Raw genomic sequence first — 16,014 nt, 5'->3', positions numbered from 1 at the left:
GAAAGGGGAAATACTCAGGATTTACATTGGCCAAATTACATTGTTAGATTGTTTGCATGTATGAATATGTTAGAAGGAATCCCACCTATGTACAAAAATAATGCACCAATAAAAATGGAAAAAAAAACTTCTCTCTTTACAAATTCCACATGTAAATATACATATAGGCATAAATAATAATAACATTCAACTTTAAAAAGAAAAAAAATCCGGCCTTTTGTGACAACATGAATGAACCTGAGGGACATCATGCTAAGTGATATAGGCCAGACACAAAATCAGTATCACAAGATAGTACTTTATAAAGAAAAGATATCTACTCAGCTCGCAGTTCTGTAAGTTCAGGAGCACCTGTTGGCATCGTGAAGAGGGACTCCTGACTGCAACATAACAACACAATGGAGAAATGGAAAGGGAAATGACCACATGCAGAAGAGGTCACATGGCAAGATGGTAAACCAGAGAGATTCGAGGACTGGGCTTGCTCTTTGTATAACAACCCACTCTTGAGAAAATCTACCTGGGGTTGCTTGAGAACATTAATTCCTTCCAAAGACAGAATGTCAACTAACCACCTTCCACTAGGCCCCACCCACCTCCTCCAGCTTCCACCACTTCCCACCAGCACACCAGAGACCAAGCCTTTACCACACTGGAGCCATATGCAAACCACAGCCATGAGCTAAGCATTCAATTCAAGAAGTTAGAAAGGAAAAACCAGAACTTAAAGAAACTAAGGGGAAGAAACAAGGAAATGATAGAAAGAAATAATAAAACCAAGTTTTTTTTTCCTGAAATGGTGAATCAAATGGATGATTTTCTGGTTAAGACTCATCAAGAAAAAGAGATGGTATACATTTTTTTTAATGGTTAGAAAAGAGATCATCATTTGAAATCAGATGAAATAAAGGTTTTTAAAATCTTAAGTGAATGCTATGAACCCAAATTTTGAGAACTACATTTGTAAATTTTAGATAAACTTGCCAGTATTGACACTAGAAGTAATCAAGAATCTAACATTCTTTAAGAATAGCAAGAAAAAATCCATATAGATTCCAATAGGCTAGATGATTTTTATTAATGAGTTCTACTACAGTTTCAGTGAATATAAAATCCTAGTTTTATATAAACTATGTAAGAAAATTAAAGAGAACTATTTCAATCTCCTTTTAGTTACTATTATAATCTTGATACCAAGAATCTAAAAAACAATAGTATTAGAAGAGTAGCTGCTGATATAAACTAAATGTTCAACAAGGCACTGTGAACTGTTCTAAGAGGTTATTTGGATTATTTTAGTTAATTTCTTCTAGAAAACCACTATGTGGTGGATACAATTAGTAACTAGTAATTAGTTGGAGGTGAGGAATCTGAGGCCTAGGGAGTGTGACATGCCCAATATAATAATTGAAATGGCAGAACAATAGTCTAATTTCAGAGCCTGTGTTCTTAACCATTTCACCATTTCCCTTCTGCACTGCATCTGCAAACATATGTAAATAATGAAGAATAAATAATGCCAAGAATACTAATAAATTATTAGCACACCTAATTAAGAAAACTTTTTAAAGAATTTAGTCAGATTTAAAACCCACTCATGATTTTTTAAAAAGCACTTAGAACACTAGTCATAGAAGGGAACTTTTTCAATCTGATAATGGGCATCTATTAAAAGCAGACATATTATTATAGTGACTTAAATTTTCTATTAAATTCAGGAGAAGAAATGGTTAGCCCTATCATTGTGTCTATTCAACAAGGTATTGGAGATTATTCCAAGTAAAATAAGTTAATAAAGAAAATTAAATGCGTAAGAATTGGAAAGAAGAAAAAAAAACTCTAATTTTCAGACAATGTTGTTATCTATACAGAATTCATATTAGAATTGAAAAATATGTCAGAAAGATTCCTAGACAAAAGATCATTATTAAAAAAATTTGCTGCACTTTTATTCCATTCACATTAGCACAAAATGTATTCATTTAATAGGAATTTACTGAATATCTACAATGTGCCAAGCACTGAATTATACACTATAATAGTATGCATAAGACTTTTATGGAGAAAATTATGAAAATTTCTGGAAAGATATGAAAGAAAAACCAAATTAATAGAAAACAACATCATGTAATGGAGGATTCAATATTCTGCAGAGGATGACTCTCTAAATTAACCAAAAAATTCAGTAAAAGTGAAACCCAACCAAAAATAATTTTGATTGGAATTTGACAATATAATTTTAAATCCATTATGTAAAAGCAAAGGAACAGAATATTTGAAATAATTTTAAAGAAGAATAGGTCACAGACATTTATTTCCATTTATATAAAAAATTATTTTAAAATTATACTAATTTAAGAGAGTGAATTTGGGTACTAAAGTTCACTTTGGAGTAAGAGGGTGGGAGTCAACAGAGACAGATTTTTTTTGGCCCTACACTGGCTGAGAGTACTGATAACACATCTACTGTTGGCTTGGTTTTGTCAAATCATAAAAGCAAATTCTCTGCCACGCTTTATGAAGAATCCCTTCATAAAGGGACAAGTCAGCCTGTGTCTGGACCATACAAGTAGCTTCTTGGCAATAGTCTAGAAAACTGAATATCAAAGAGAAGAATCTTTCAAAATCCCCTGCAGAAAAGGCGGCCTAATCAGGAAACAAAATAGAAACTGAGCTTTACCCAAGGGGGTAGGGAGAGACACTTCAGAGAGGACAGCCAGTCATAGTGACCTTGAATGGCCTGTGTTAACTGGAGATAGATGCTTCAGAAACCCAGGATGAGCCATTTGCCACAAAGTGATTCAAGGCAGTGGCATTAATTAATCTCCTTGGAAAGCAGAATCAGCCTTTTCATTTTCTCCATCTCTATTCCCTTTTCTCCAAATATTTGGAAGAAATTCCATTGGAATGATCCTTTCCCTGGGGCTGAGAAGTTAACAGTCAACAAGCCAGATTAAGGAAAGAGCTCAGTTTATTTCGGGCATGAATATTAAATGGGATTTATAACCAATGAAGTACTTGTTAATTCTTTCTATTAGTAGAGCAATTCATAACAGCAAAGAAAAGGGCTTCCCAGTACAGACAGTGATGTCCTTAGTCTTTTCCCTTGGAGAAGGCCAATTCATTCATTCTTGTTTTCTCTCTCTCTCTCTCTCTCTCTCTCTCTCTCACACACACACACACACACACACACACACACACACACACACTACTTCATCCAAGGAAACCAGACTGCCCTCAGCTTGTGAACCCACAGCTCCCACTAATTCAAGCAGGAGTTGTGGGCATGGCACTGGGAGACAGAATGTGACCTGTGTCCTATTAATAAGTCCTACACCATAGGAATGGAATTTGCAGTTAACAGAAAAAGTCCTGTGTTCCAGCCATTTTCTCAAGGACGGAGAGCAGCCAGAGCCCTCACAGGGCCAAATGTTTGTTAGCAAGGCCCCTACTTCTAGCCCAGTCACCCATCATTTTGTGCTGCCACATAAGAAAGAATAGCCTCTCTCCCCAACATATTTTACTATATAGCTGTTCTGTTATTATTGGGCTTTTGAGGTCAGAGGACTCAGCAACTTTGTCCAAACCACCCTAAAAAGGTGGCTCAATGTTTAGAAGTGGATCAGCTCTACCAGAGCTCAGGATCAAATAATGCAGGAATACAAAGCAGGCTACCTCCTTTCTGCTTAACAGTTCTCATTTAGAAAGTGTGAAGGTTGGCCAGCAGAGGTGACACACACCTGTAATCCCAGCAGCTCAGGAGGCTGAGGCAGGAGGATCTAGAATTCAAAGCCAGCCTTAGCAAAAGTGAAGCTCTAAGCAACCCAGTGAGATCCTGTCTCTAAATAAAATATAATATAGGGCTGGGGATATGTATCAGTGGTCGAGTGCTCTTGAGTTCAATCCCCACAAAAAAAGAGAGTGTGAAGGTTGATATAGGTGATATACAAGCTAACCAGGGAGAAGAAGATAGGGACAATACATCAATAACACTCATGGAAATTGTAATGACACATTCCATCCCACATTCTGACTTGAGTGGCTCCTCTCTTAAGCTATCACTCCATCAAGTCCAACTTACCAGCTTTGATATGTTTTCCTTCATTAACAACTCTCCAAAAAATAAAAACAAATGAAAAATTTAAAAAAGAACACTTGAATATTAGGGGTTTCAGAAGGTGACTAAATAATACTGGCTTTTAATTTTTCATTCTGAATTCATGCATTCAATACTTTTCTGAGTGCTATAAATCAGGTACTGTGCTTGGCCCAGGAGGGGAAAAAAATGGATAACAGGTGACAAGAGTCTACGCGGGATTTGTGGTGGGTGTGCAAGGGCAGAGTACAGACAAAATTTTGTTTTAGTTTTGTTTTAGGCTGAAGAACAAGTGTGTAAGGTATATTGGTGATGCTTCCCCTAGTTTCTTGACATGTTGTCCTTCATTAACAACACTCCAAAAAAAATTTAAAAAATTAAAAAAGAAAAAGAAAAAGAACACTCCAAAATCAAAGGTCAAATAAATGTTCTCTCTGATATGTGGATGCTAAAATACAACAAGGGGTGGAGGGAGGAAGAACAGAAGTTCAGTGGATTAGAAAAGGGGAATGAAGGGAAGGGAGGGGTTGGAAATAGGAAAGAAAATAGAATGAATCACAAATAGCTTTCCTGCATTCATTTGTGTACACACCACAGTGAATCTCCATGTCATGTACAATCCCAAGAATGGGATCCTAATTAGAATAAGATATATTCCATGTATGTTTAGTATGTCAAAATATACTTTACTATATCTAAAAAGAATTTTTTAAAAAACAACAACACTCCAAAAAATTTTTTGGCATCTCCACAATGTTGTGGCATCAATCTATATCTGAAGCATCTCATTTTAACAAAATAAAATAATGATTCCAATAAAAGGTGCTCCATTTTTTGAAATGAATAAGATATTTTGAATAATTTAACTGCTCAAAACATTTTTAATCACAAAAGTAATGCATATTTTCCATAGATAATTTGTAATATACAGGAAGAAATAAAGAAGTGAGCAGGAATCAAGCTAGTAGAGGAAACAAATTATATTTTGGTATTTTCTTTTATTTCCTATGCAAAGAATTATGATTTATTTTGTACATATGTTAGATCTCATCTTGTACACATAATTTTGTAGCCTAATTTTTTCACTTAACATTCTATTGCAAGCAATTCCCACATTCTTAAATACTCTTAGAGAATAACATTTTTAATGGCTGAAAAACATTTCACCATTATAGATAGGCCACAATTATTTCAACTATTTCCCTACTGCTGTAAATTTAGGTCACATCCATTCTTTTGCTCTCCACATGGCAATGCACATTCAAGTACATAAATCTATCTGCTATTATTACTTCTTTATGATAAATTTCTAAACTATAAAAATTGGAATCAAGATCATCCATTATTTTAGTATTCTTGCCACATATTGCTTAATTTCTCTAAAAATACAAAAACTACTTATTACACACTAAATAATAAATATTTATCAATCAATCAAATGAATAAACAAATTATTTTTAGATTCCTCATAAAACCCTTGCTAAAAGTTGCCATACTTGAACCATAAGAAGCTAAATAGTCTTTGTGGAAGTAGACAAACACTTGGATTGGAGGAACCAGTAATATCACTGAAAATGCAGATCATGAATTATGTCAAGAGTTGAGTTATATATGTCATCTGATGGAAAGCTGTATAGCCAAAATAATGTTGCAGAAGTGAAGTTATAGTACTCTCCCCTTATCTGCAGGGGACACATCTCAAGACCCCAAGTGGGTGCCTGAAACTGCATATAGAACTAAACCTGATATTCACTATGCTTTACCCTATACATGCATAGGTATGATAAAATTTAATTCATAAATTAGGCACAGTAAGAAATTAATAACAACAGCTAATAATAAAATAGAGCAATCATAATAATGTTCTGCAATAAAAGTTATGTGAATGTGCTCTCTCTTTCCCCTCTTGCTCTCAAAATATCTTATCGTACTATATTCACCCTTATTCTTGTGAGGTCTATGTGATTAAATGAAACAATGTCTATGTGATAAAATGATACAATGTCTATGTGAGGAAATGAAATGATGCAGCATTAGGCTAGTAATTAACGGTTACCTATACAACAGTAGTTCTGATAACTGAGACAGCTACTAAGTGACTAACAGGTGGGTAGTATATACAGCATGGATGCACTGGACAAAGGAATAATTTGAATCCTGGGTGGGCTGGAGAGGGAACACACAAGATTTCATCATGCTATTTATAATCATAGATAATTTAAAATTTATGAATTATTTATTTCTGGAATTTCTCATTTACCATTTTCACACTTTGACACTGATCTCAGGAACTGAAAGCAAACTACAGGTATGTGAGGACTACCCTAAAGTCAAGACAGTTTTTAAAATCACCCAAAAAACTAAAAAATCCTTTTGTAGACCCAATATCAATTTGTTTGAAGATAAATGTATCCCAGAGTTACATTTGTAATTACAAATACATAGACAGCATGCTAATTATTCCCTTAATGATTTGGCTATTAAGAGTCTAGGAGTGATAACAAAATCAATATACCATAATCCCAGTTTACAACACAAAATCATTTTAGGATATAAATGGTGAAAGGATGGCATATCAGAGTGGTTTGGCTTTATGTTAAGGAATTATATCAGCTCATTGCCTTCCAAACAATTCTAGTGAAAAATCAATCTCTTCCCAATGCTGTATTTTTTTCTTTAAGATTCTTTCTCTCTGAATCAAATAGGTCGGGAATTAAACCTTGCTGTCTCTGCAGTGCCTTGTGTATAATGACAAACACAAATGAGATGAGCTGCCTGTCATAGTTGTGCTGATGGCCTCAGACATTACAACTAACTTTCTACTTTAGGAGTCCAAGAGAAAACAAGACCCTGAACTGATTTTGTGGGTACAGTGGAGAGTTAGATGGAGCATGCATTTGTTTTATGCCTGAGGATTACGTAGGAAAGACAGACAAAACTCTTAAATAAAAAGGTGTGCTGGTGTTAGCAATTTATTTCAGTTATTTGTTGGATGTCATGAGAAAAAAAGTTATAAAACAAACAGTAATTTGTTGACTGTTTCTCCTACCATAATTAATTCATAACTGTAAATTATACACATTATTATTTTATAAAGCCTTTCGAAAGCAAGTAGAGTAAAGGAAAAACAGCTTGGCTGCCCCTAGGATAATTTTGCTTTGATGCCAGTTGAATAAAAGGAGAACCATCTGAGAGATTCATAACATGATCAATTGAGGCCTGGATGAAGGCATGGATAGTATCAGGGAGGGTGGCTATGTACAGCGTCACACTAACAGGGCAGCCAAGAGAACCGAGCATATGTGGACAGCAGTTGAACAGCAAGATAGAGTACATGAGCTCAGGAATGCCCTGGGTAAACACTGAGAAAGAAGAATTTCCTGAAGGGTAGTATAAATCCAATCAGTAACATTCAGATTTTGATAGTTTCATAAATTTAAAACACTATTTGCTGAAAAGGACAGTCACAGTCATTGTGAGATCACATCACATCCAGTACAGGACAGCACAGCAAAAGCTACAGTGTATAGACAGGAACAACTCCTAGCAGGGCCATGAGACCAGCTGTCTCAGGAGCCAACCCCCACTGTCCTGCCACAGAGCTTCTCTTGAAATCTTAACACTGTTGAGTCCTTTATGCACATCATCCTCACCGTACTGAGTTTTTTTGTTTTGTTTTGTTTTGTTTGTGGTGCTGGAGATTGAACCCAGGGCTTCGTGCATGCAAGACAAGCACTCTACCAACTGAGCTATATCCCCAGTCCCTATACTGAGTTTTTAGATCCAACACTAATAAGTCTCTTTATATTATTTTTTACCATGTTTCAGTCAACTTTTTTTGCTGTTATGACTAAAAGATCTGACCAGAACAATTTCAGGGGAGGAAAAGTTTATTTGGGGGCTCACAGTTTCAGAGGTCTAAATCCACAGACATCTGGTTCTATTCCTTGGGGCTCCAGGTGAGGCTGAACATCATGGCACAAGAGTGTGGCAGAGGGAAGCAGTTCACATGATGATGAGAAAACAAAGAGAGAGAGATTCCATTCACCAGATACAAAATATTTACCCCAAAGCCATACCCCCCAATGCCCACCTTTTCAGCCATACCCTACCAACCTTCAGTTACCACTCAGTTAATCACATCAGGGGATCAATTCACTGATTGGGTTAAAGTTCTCATAACCCAATCATTTTACCTCTAAATCTTCTTGCATTGTCTCACACATGAGATTTGGGGGAGACAGCTCACATCCAAAATATAAATATCCCCACAAGCAAATTATTTCTTAATACTCTTTTCCAATTTCTCTCTTGAGGATAGCGTTCCTTCTACAACCAAGTGTCATCTTCATCCTAATTATGGGAAATAATAGGGGGATGTTAATTTTTACCTCGATATGAATAGTATAAGAAAAGCATTAGATCCAGGAGAAATGAGTACCAAGAGAGAAGATGTAAGCAATCACTTGACAGCACTGGGGGTATCCACTTTTATCCCTTTAAACAACTTCAAATACAAACCTGGAAAAGGGCAGGCACATTCCCATGAGTGTTTAAACATGGCTGGAATATTGCAAAATAAAATAAAGCTGATTATCATTGATGAGCACACATGCTATTTACCTTTGGCAAGCCTTTTTCTGAACTTGAACAATGGATTTCCAATATTCCACCACGGGGTTGATTCATAAAAATTTCAGAGATTCTGGATCACAAGTGCAGTGTCCACTCAAAAATTTTAGTCCTTTCTTCACAAATCAATGTGAAAGGCTGTTAAGGTGAGCACAGAGACACATGCTCAGTTTCATATTCCAGAATGGCATTTGTTGAACTTAACAGGTTGGAGAGAATATGAGGGGGATTGCATATTCTAGTAACAAATGTACATCTTCTCTATCACTGTCCTTCTAAATTGTATTATTATGTTCCCAACTAGAGTTTCTTAGTCTACCATAGTCACAGAATGCACAGTGATACAACCAGGGAATAAGACAACTGTATGCCTCTCCTATATGGATATTAAAGGAGCATACAATTAAAGACTACTAAGACTGTATCCATTATGAATTTTATTTATCATGAACTACAAGATTTCTTTTCCTGGTCGTATAGTAAGTCTGTTACCAACAACTTAAGTGGACAGCACAAGTCCAAGAACAGAGAGTGATGTTTATTTGAGTGCAAAGAGAAGAATCAGGTGTATGATCCAAAGAAAACTCCCAGAATGTGTGATTCCAAACGGAAAGGAAGGAGCATGTACGGCAGGGGTCTGAATGAGCAACTGGTTTCCTGCTACTCTCTTCTGGGCTAGAACTTTTTTATTGCCACTTCCCTTCAGTCCCATCAGAGCCTCTCTAGAATTCGGTCATCTCCATGTATTTCTTCTGTTGGGACTGGATGTAAGGACAGACAGAAACTTGAAAGGACACCCTCTCCTCCATAAATCACCAACTAGACAAAAATACAATCTATTCACCAGTTACTTCTCTTCTCAAAGGACTCTATTTACATGTTTTTATCAAGTATTACAAGGGGAAAGGCTTCAGGAAGTTGGCAAGCCTCAGTTACTATCTCGTGGTTTTACTTTGGTTGAACAATGAGAATGAAAAGGTGACATATCCCCAAGAAGAATGCCAGGAGAAAACTACAAAACCTCTTTGTGAGGGTATTGTTCCTAAAAACACAAACATTGATCCGAAACTGCAAGATTGCAGTTTGATTTAATAAGTTTACCACAGAATCACAAATACAACAAGTAATAAAAGAAAAGAACAAAGTTTCTACAAGAATGTGCTGAACATAAACAGCTCTTTCATTGTGCATAACCACAGTGAAATTTCATTATGATGGAATTTTTAAACTGCCTGTACTGCTGCTGTTCATCTCCTTCATGCTTTATCTAAGAATTACAGCAATTTGAACAATAAAAAAAATTATCCATTGTGATTTCTTAAGAAAGGTGCAGCTCTTTATTTCCAAAATGCTCGTTTATATAATGAATGACTTTGGGCTTGCAGGGATATGTTCACCTGATTATGTGACACAATTATAGGGCATGAATCTACCAGCAATGATTAAATCTTAGACACAGATCTGGAACAATTGCTCAAGCAGCATGCAAAAAATACTATGTGATTAAATTAGTATGGGATTGGTAACCAAAAATACTGTGTAAAAATCATTGTTTTGCCTTACATTTTTCTGAGAAAAACCAACATATCTTTCTTAGAAATCACAGAATCTCTTTAGAGAAAGAGATTAAAGACAATCTTTAATAGGATACTAATTTATATGGACTTGCCTAGGATTTTCCTGGCTTTATCACTAAAAATCCCAAATCTTACAAAATCCCTAAATCTTAGCTAAACTGGGATAGCTTGTCCCTGTACTCATTGGATTCACAAATCCCTTCACTGACATAACCTACATGAGACTTAGCTTTCTCAGGATTCTTTTCTACACCATGAGTCAAAATCAGTGTCCCTATAACCTATTCCTGTCCTGTCTTCTGTGACAAGATAAAAGTTTATTCCCTCTTCTATTTGGAAGCTCTGGGTTTCCAAAGATTGCCTTCCCATCTCACATTTCCCCAGTCCATTCTATATTCTCTAGGTTAAGTTGATTCTGTTCCTTCATTTGCTCCTTGAGTGTTCTTGTTGCACTCATAATCTCGGTACTCTCCACTGAGCAGACTCATCTGTCCAGATCCCTCCAAGAATGACATCCCAAACTGAACTCAAGCCTCTGCACATTGCCTGAGCAGTCTATGTAGCCCTGTCCTCTCTTGGGTGTCAAGTTCCCAGGTGGACAAACTGACATTCCTCCAGCTCATTTGGCCACTACATCCCCTTATTCAATAATAGCACTGTTCATGGAGAGCCACAGAGATTTTTTCACATGGTGTTATTCAAAGCCCATCCCATAGTTGTGCAACTGCTCTTTAGATTCAAATATTACACATTGACCCTTTAGAGTGAACTCATAATTCCAGCCCATGGTTCCAGCTTTGGATCATAATTCTATCACCCAAATTACTCACTCCAGTAACTTGCTTCCAGGTTCATGTAGCTCACAAGTGTTTTCTACATGTCAACATCCGCAGTCATTCAAATCGTTGGCAGAAATGTTGACTAGGTCAGGGTGGAAAACCAAATGATTAATCAGTGCATTTCCTGCATAAAGGCAAGTATTCACATGGGTCCTTCATTTTGAAATATTCTCTAGGGTGTTCCCTTACAGATTTTAAAAGTTTAAATCAGGAAAGAAAGTAGAAATACACTGTAATTAATATGCCCTTCATTTTCAACCAGCAACTTTCTTCTCCCTTAGGGTTAGCCTACACCTTTAGTGAAAAAAAAAACATACAGAACTCTCACCAGGAGCCTGGAACCAAGCAGACAACGGAGTGTGAATCATTGCTGCAGTGTATCCTGTGTCCCTGGCTCCTCTCTCTCAGCACTTGTTAAGGTTGCCCTTGCCCAACCCTTTTGAAGTCAGGCCTGTCGCTTGGACCTGTACTAGTGAGTGACACACATGTGGAATGATGTGCTTTCTTCTTTTATTTGTTCTAATTAGTTATACACGACAATAAAACGCATTTTGACACATCATACATAAATGGAGTACAACTTCTCATTCTTCTGGTTGTGTGAATGATACGCTTTTACACACTGACAGAAACTTCAAAAGCTGGCAGCAGAGTTCCTCATGCTTCCTCAGGGAAGCAGGTGTCAGGATGAAGCTTTCATCACCTTGGGTGCCTGAGAGAACACAATGATCAGAGTACCTTTGCTGACCCACATAGATAGGTAGGTGGAGAAGGAAATAAAGCCCCTGAGACTTGGGGTGCTTAATTACTGCTGTATGACTTTGCCTACCCTGAATGTCACACTTAGGATACAGAAGTAGAAAAAGACCTGGTTTCTTGTTTATAAGAAGCTTATAGTGGGAGCTGAGGATATAGCTCAGTTGGTACAGTGTTTGCCTACCATGCACAAGGCCCTGGGTTCAATTCCCAGCACCACCAAAAAAAAAAAAAAGAAGCTTAAAGTGTAGATGAGGAGAAAAATCATATTCATAAAATAAAAGTAAGGACTAAATTAACATAAAGCAAAAATCTAAATTACAAAGTAGAGATAAGTAGCAAATAGGATGTGATGCCAAGAGTGAGCCACTAAGACAAAACATTAAAAAAGAGTAAAGGGCTTATGGTTCTCAGAAGCATCTCATTTCCACTAAATAAAAGAAAGCTTAAAATTATAGAATTTATTAAAAAGTATTATAGGAAATGGTTCCACAAATATAGTGACTCCTCTTTTAAAACTGCAATAAAGGTGTGGGTTTAATTTATGGGGCCATTTTCCATGTATTTGATTTTAGCCTTTTCAACAGCCAGTATTAATAAGACCCTTAGTGTTTTTTAATCAACATATTATAGGTCCCTGTCCTTCAGAAATGGACAGATTTAACACTTCACTAAGACAGGGTAATCACTCTTTCCAGCAGTTTTACAGGAACCTCAACAATTTGGGTAATACAGATAAAATGGAGCTGATTTTAGTACTCACTCAAAATATGATTTACTTTATTTCACAGACATGTCCATCATTATAAGTACAAAGGTAAATATTGGCCTGAATACTCAATATCAATTAGGGTGGTATAACAAAAGTATGACTTGTTTATTTTTTAAATATATTCAGCCTCTCCTCTCCATGGATGGAGGAAGTTTTATATTAATTGGAATAGTCATTCACTCATTCAACAGAGATTAACCAAGGGATTGTACCAGATGTTGGCCATTCATCAGTGGGCAGAATAGTTCAACCAGTCCTCAGAGAACTTACCATCTAGAGGAATGTGTTAGTTAGCTTCCTGTCACTTGATCAAAATACCTGCAATAGTCAACTGATAAAGTTTATTTTGTCTCACAGTTTTGAAGTTGCCAGCCTTGTTCCTTTGGGCCTGTGATGACATAGCACATCATAGTGGGAGTGCATGGCAGAGCAAAATCACTTACCTCATGGCCAGGAAATGAAAGAGAAAAAGAAGAAGAGATTGAGAACTCAATGTGCCCTCCAGCAGCATGCCCTCAAAGACCCAAGGGCCTCCCACAAGTCCCTACCTCTCAAAGGCTCCACCACCTCCCAAAAGCCCCACCCTGGGGACCAATCCTTTAACAACACATGGACTCTGGGAACATTCAAGCTCCAAACTGTAGCATTCTGCCCCCATTTCCCAAAGAGCCATGTCCATCTCACAATATAAAAATGCCTTCATTCCATCCACCAAGGTTCCCAAAGTCTTAATTGTTCAGCTACTCAAAAATTCAAGACCAAAGCCTATTCTAAGACTCTATGCAAATACAGCTAGAAGCCCCTATAAAAATCAAAAAGAAAGTAACACACTCCCAAGGTACATTGGTGGACGGGCACAGAGTATACATTCCCATTTCAAGAGACAGGAACAGGGGAACTAGTCTACCACCTTTAACAGATCAGCCCAAAGTACCACCAAAACCTAACAACTAAATATTAAATCCTAAATCTCCTTTTCCAGCACCTGCAGCACACTATAGTGGAATGTGGGTTCTCACGCTTAGGCATCCTTGCCTCTTTGGTCTTTCTGGTTGTATCCCAAATGGCCATTTTTTCAGACTGACTTTGCACACTGCCTGTAACTTTACCTGATGGTCAATGCACATTGCCACTACGTCTACCCTTCTGGGTTTTTCACTGAAGCTTTGGCTTCATTCTCATAGCCCCATACTTTGCCCTGTCAGGGGCTGCTTGCAGGTATGCTCACCTCACAACACACTGCCTGGCCTTCCAAGTTTTCCTTTGAAATCTTGGTGGAAGCCTCCATGACTCCATAAGTCTTACATTCTACATGTCTGCAAAACCATCATCTGGTAGACAATGCCAAGGCCTGTGACCAGCATAAGCTATAACTGGGCTGCTTGAACCACCCCTGTAGTGGCTTCTGAGTGCCTTGCCAGATGACCTTAGGGAAAAAATCCAGGGTGAATAATTCCCTTAGGTGGTCCTAGGCAGGCAGTCCCAAGGTTCCTTGCTAAAGAAATAGAAAGTCTTTCAAACAAATCTGCATTTTTACACCTTCGAACCTAAGATTCCAGAGGTAGCCTTGCAGATTCCTGAGATGCCCCTGAGGCATCTTTCTTATTGTACCTTGGAAGGCACTTGGGTTTTTGGTTTCTTTTTCTGAAGACTAGAAATTGGACCCTCATGATGACACCTTTACATATGCTGCTTTTGGCCAAACTGCAACCTTTTCAGAAACCTTCTGCTCTGTTCCTGTTTGGTTCTGATTCCAACTATAAATTTACCTAACAGCAACCATACCCACACTGCTGCCTGAATGCTTTTACCTTGAAATTTCCTCCTTCAGATAAACTAGTCTACCACCTTTAAGCTCAGCCTCCCACAAAGTATAAGAACCTGGACAAAAATGCAATAAAAATCTTTGCAAAAGTGTTAACAAAGGGTGCCCCTAATAAGATGTCCAGTGAAGTTCTCATTTCTATTTGCAACCTCATCAGTATAGCCTTTATAGTCACATATATATCAGAGACAGGAACTTCTGGCCTAGTAACAATAGAAATAAAAACTAGTCAAGGTTTTCACATAGACAAGGCTTTAGTTGGGGTGGGTGGGAGGGGTTATCTCAAGAAGAGGGGAGACAGCACTGAGAGACAGATTAGATGATTCCCTAAATAAGGTAAGGGACAAGCCCTTTATTGGGTGTCATGGTTTAGATGTGAGATGTCCCCCAAAAGCTCATGTATAGACAATGAAAAAGTATTTAGAGATGAAATTATTGGGTTCTAGAGGTTCAACCTAACCAGTACATTAATCCCCTGATAGGAAATAACTTGGTGGTAACTATAAGCAAGTAGAGCCTGGTTGAAAGAGGTGGGTGTTGAGAGCCACAGCCGAAGGGGCCCCAGCAAACTTCCAGCTGTAGTGTGAGACTCTTCACTGCATTCCATACTATTCCAATAAATTCTTTCATTCTTTCTTCAGGACTTCTACAGCCCTCAGATATATTAAACATGGCTTTCACAGGAACCGATAAGGGTCGGGAGTCTGTTATTGTTTTTGTTTTTATAGGGCTGCTGGCATATTCAGAGGCCTGATATGACTGCTGTTTTGCCATGGGTGCACTTCCAACAGACAGTTCATCCTCCTTCCTTCTGCTAATTGGCATAACAAGAGGAACAGCTACCACGGGTTGCTGTGGCATATGTCTACTTGTTCGCTTCTGAGGTTGATAGATGAGCCATGTATATAAGATTGGGTCAATATTCACAGCAAGTCCTTGTATACTACAAAGAAGTACAGCACCTTCTTCCAGAATAGGTCGTGGGATAACAAATGGAATTTCCTGAAGAGGTTCCATATATTTGTGACCAGCACTGATAATCTTAATTTGAGGCAAACAGAGGACAAGTGTTCCTGGCATGCTGGTTTGTCCATGGTACCAACTTCTTACAGTTCCAGGAATATCACCAGATACAACTGTACTTGGGGAAGGCAGGCTATCATTTGGAATGAAGACACAACAAGACTGAACTTCATGATATGGCAAAGGGCAATAATAAAATAGATATTGAAAAAAGCATCCTGGTTCTGTTGCAGATGTAAGAATAGCCAAACTGGAGTTTTGGATATCAGTTGTTATGGATTTGAGCCAAATCATCTTCTTTTTGGTCTGTAGAAATCGCTTTAGTTAATCTTTCTGGAATCCAAATCGGCTGCTGTTCTCCCTGTGGAAACACATAAACAGACCCCCGACTCCAGACAATCACTGGGTCAGGACCTTTCCATTGTCCTGTTAGAATATCCTTCCAAAGTACCTTGGGCTTATGCACATTTTTTGGACATATATGCCTTTCCGCA

At 37.6% G+C, this 16,014-nt stretch overlaps 1 protein-coding gene across 5 annotated transcripts in view; it reads right to left on the bottom strand.

The window, feature by feature from the left end:
- Positions 1-7,968: 7,968 nt before the first annotated feature.
- Positions 7,969-16,014, bottom strand: part of Tmx1 (thioredoxin related transmembrane protein 1) — a 66,025-nt gene continuing 57,979 nt past the window's right edge. The window contains exons 9-12 of one of the 5 annotated variants that reach the window (XR_011706614.1): positions 11,136-11,268; positions 8,720-8,866; positions 8,293-8,449; positions 7,969-8,061 (exon numbers count right to left, since the gene is read on the bottom strand). Coding sequence is in view for 1 of the 5 variants with exons in the window: in XM_071607906.1 (XP_071464007.1) it covers positions 15,841-15,881 (41 nt within the window). In the remaining 4 variants the exon portion in view is untranslated. Of the gene's footprint in view, positions 8,450-8,719; positions 8,867-11,135; positions 11,269-15,495; positions 15,882-16,014 lie in introns of those variants that run through there. The other 4 variants (XR_011706613.1, XR_011706615.1, XR_011706616.1 and 1 more) reach the window with 4 other exon arrangements.

The sequence above is a fragment of the Marmota flaviventris genome, chromosome 2 (genome assembly GCF_047511675.1).
Source record: "Marmota flaviventris isolate mMarFla1 chromosome 2, mMarFla1.hap1, whole genome shotgun sequence".
Taxonomy (NCBI): domain Eukaryota; kingdom Metazoa; phylum Chordata; class Mammalia; order Rodentia; family Sciuridae; genus Marmota; species Marmota flaviventris.
Note: the sequence above shows the minus strand (reverse complement) of the source record. Positions and strands in the feature narration are given on the sequence as shown.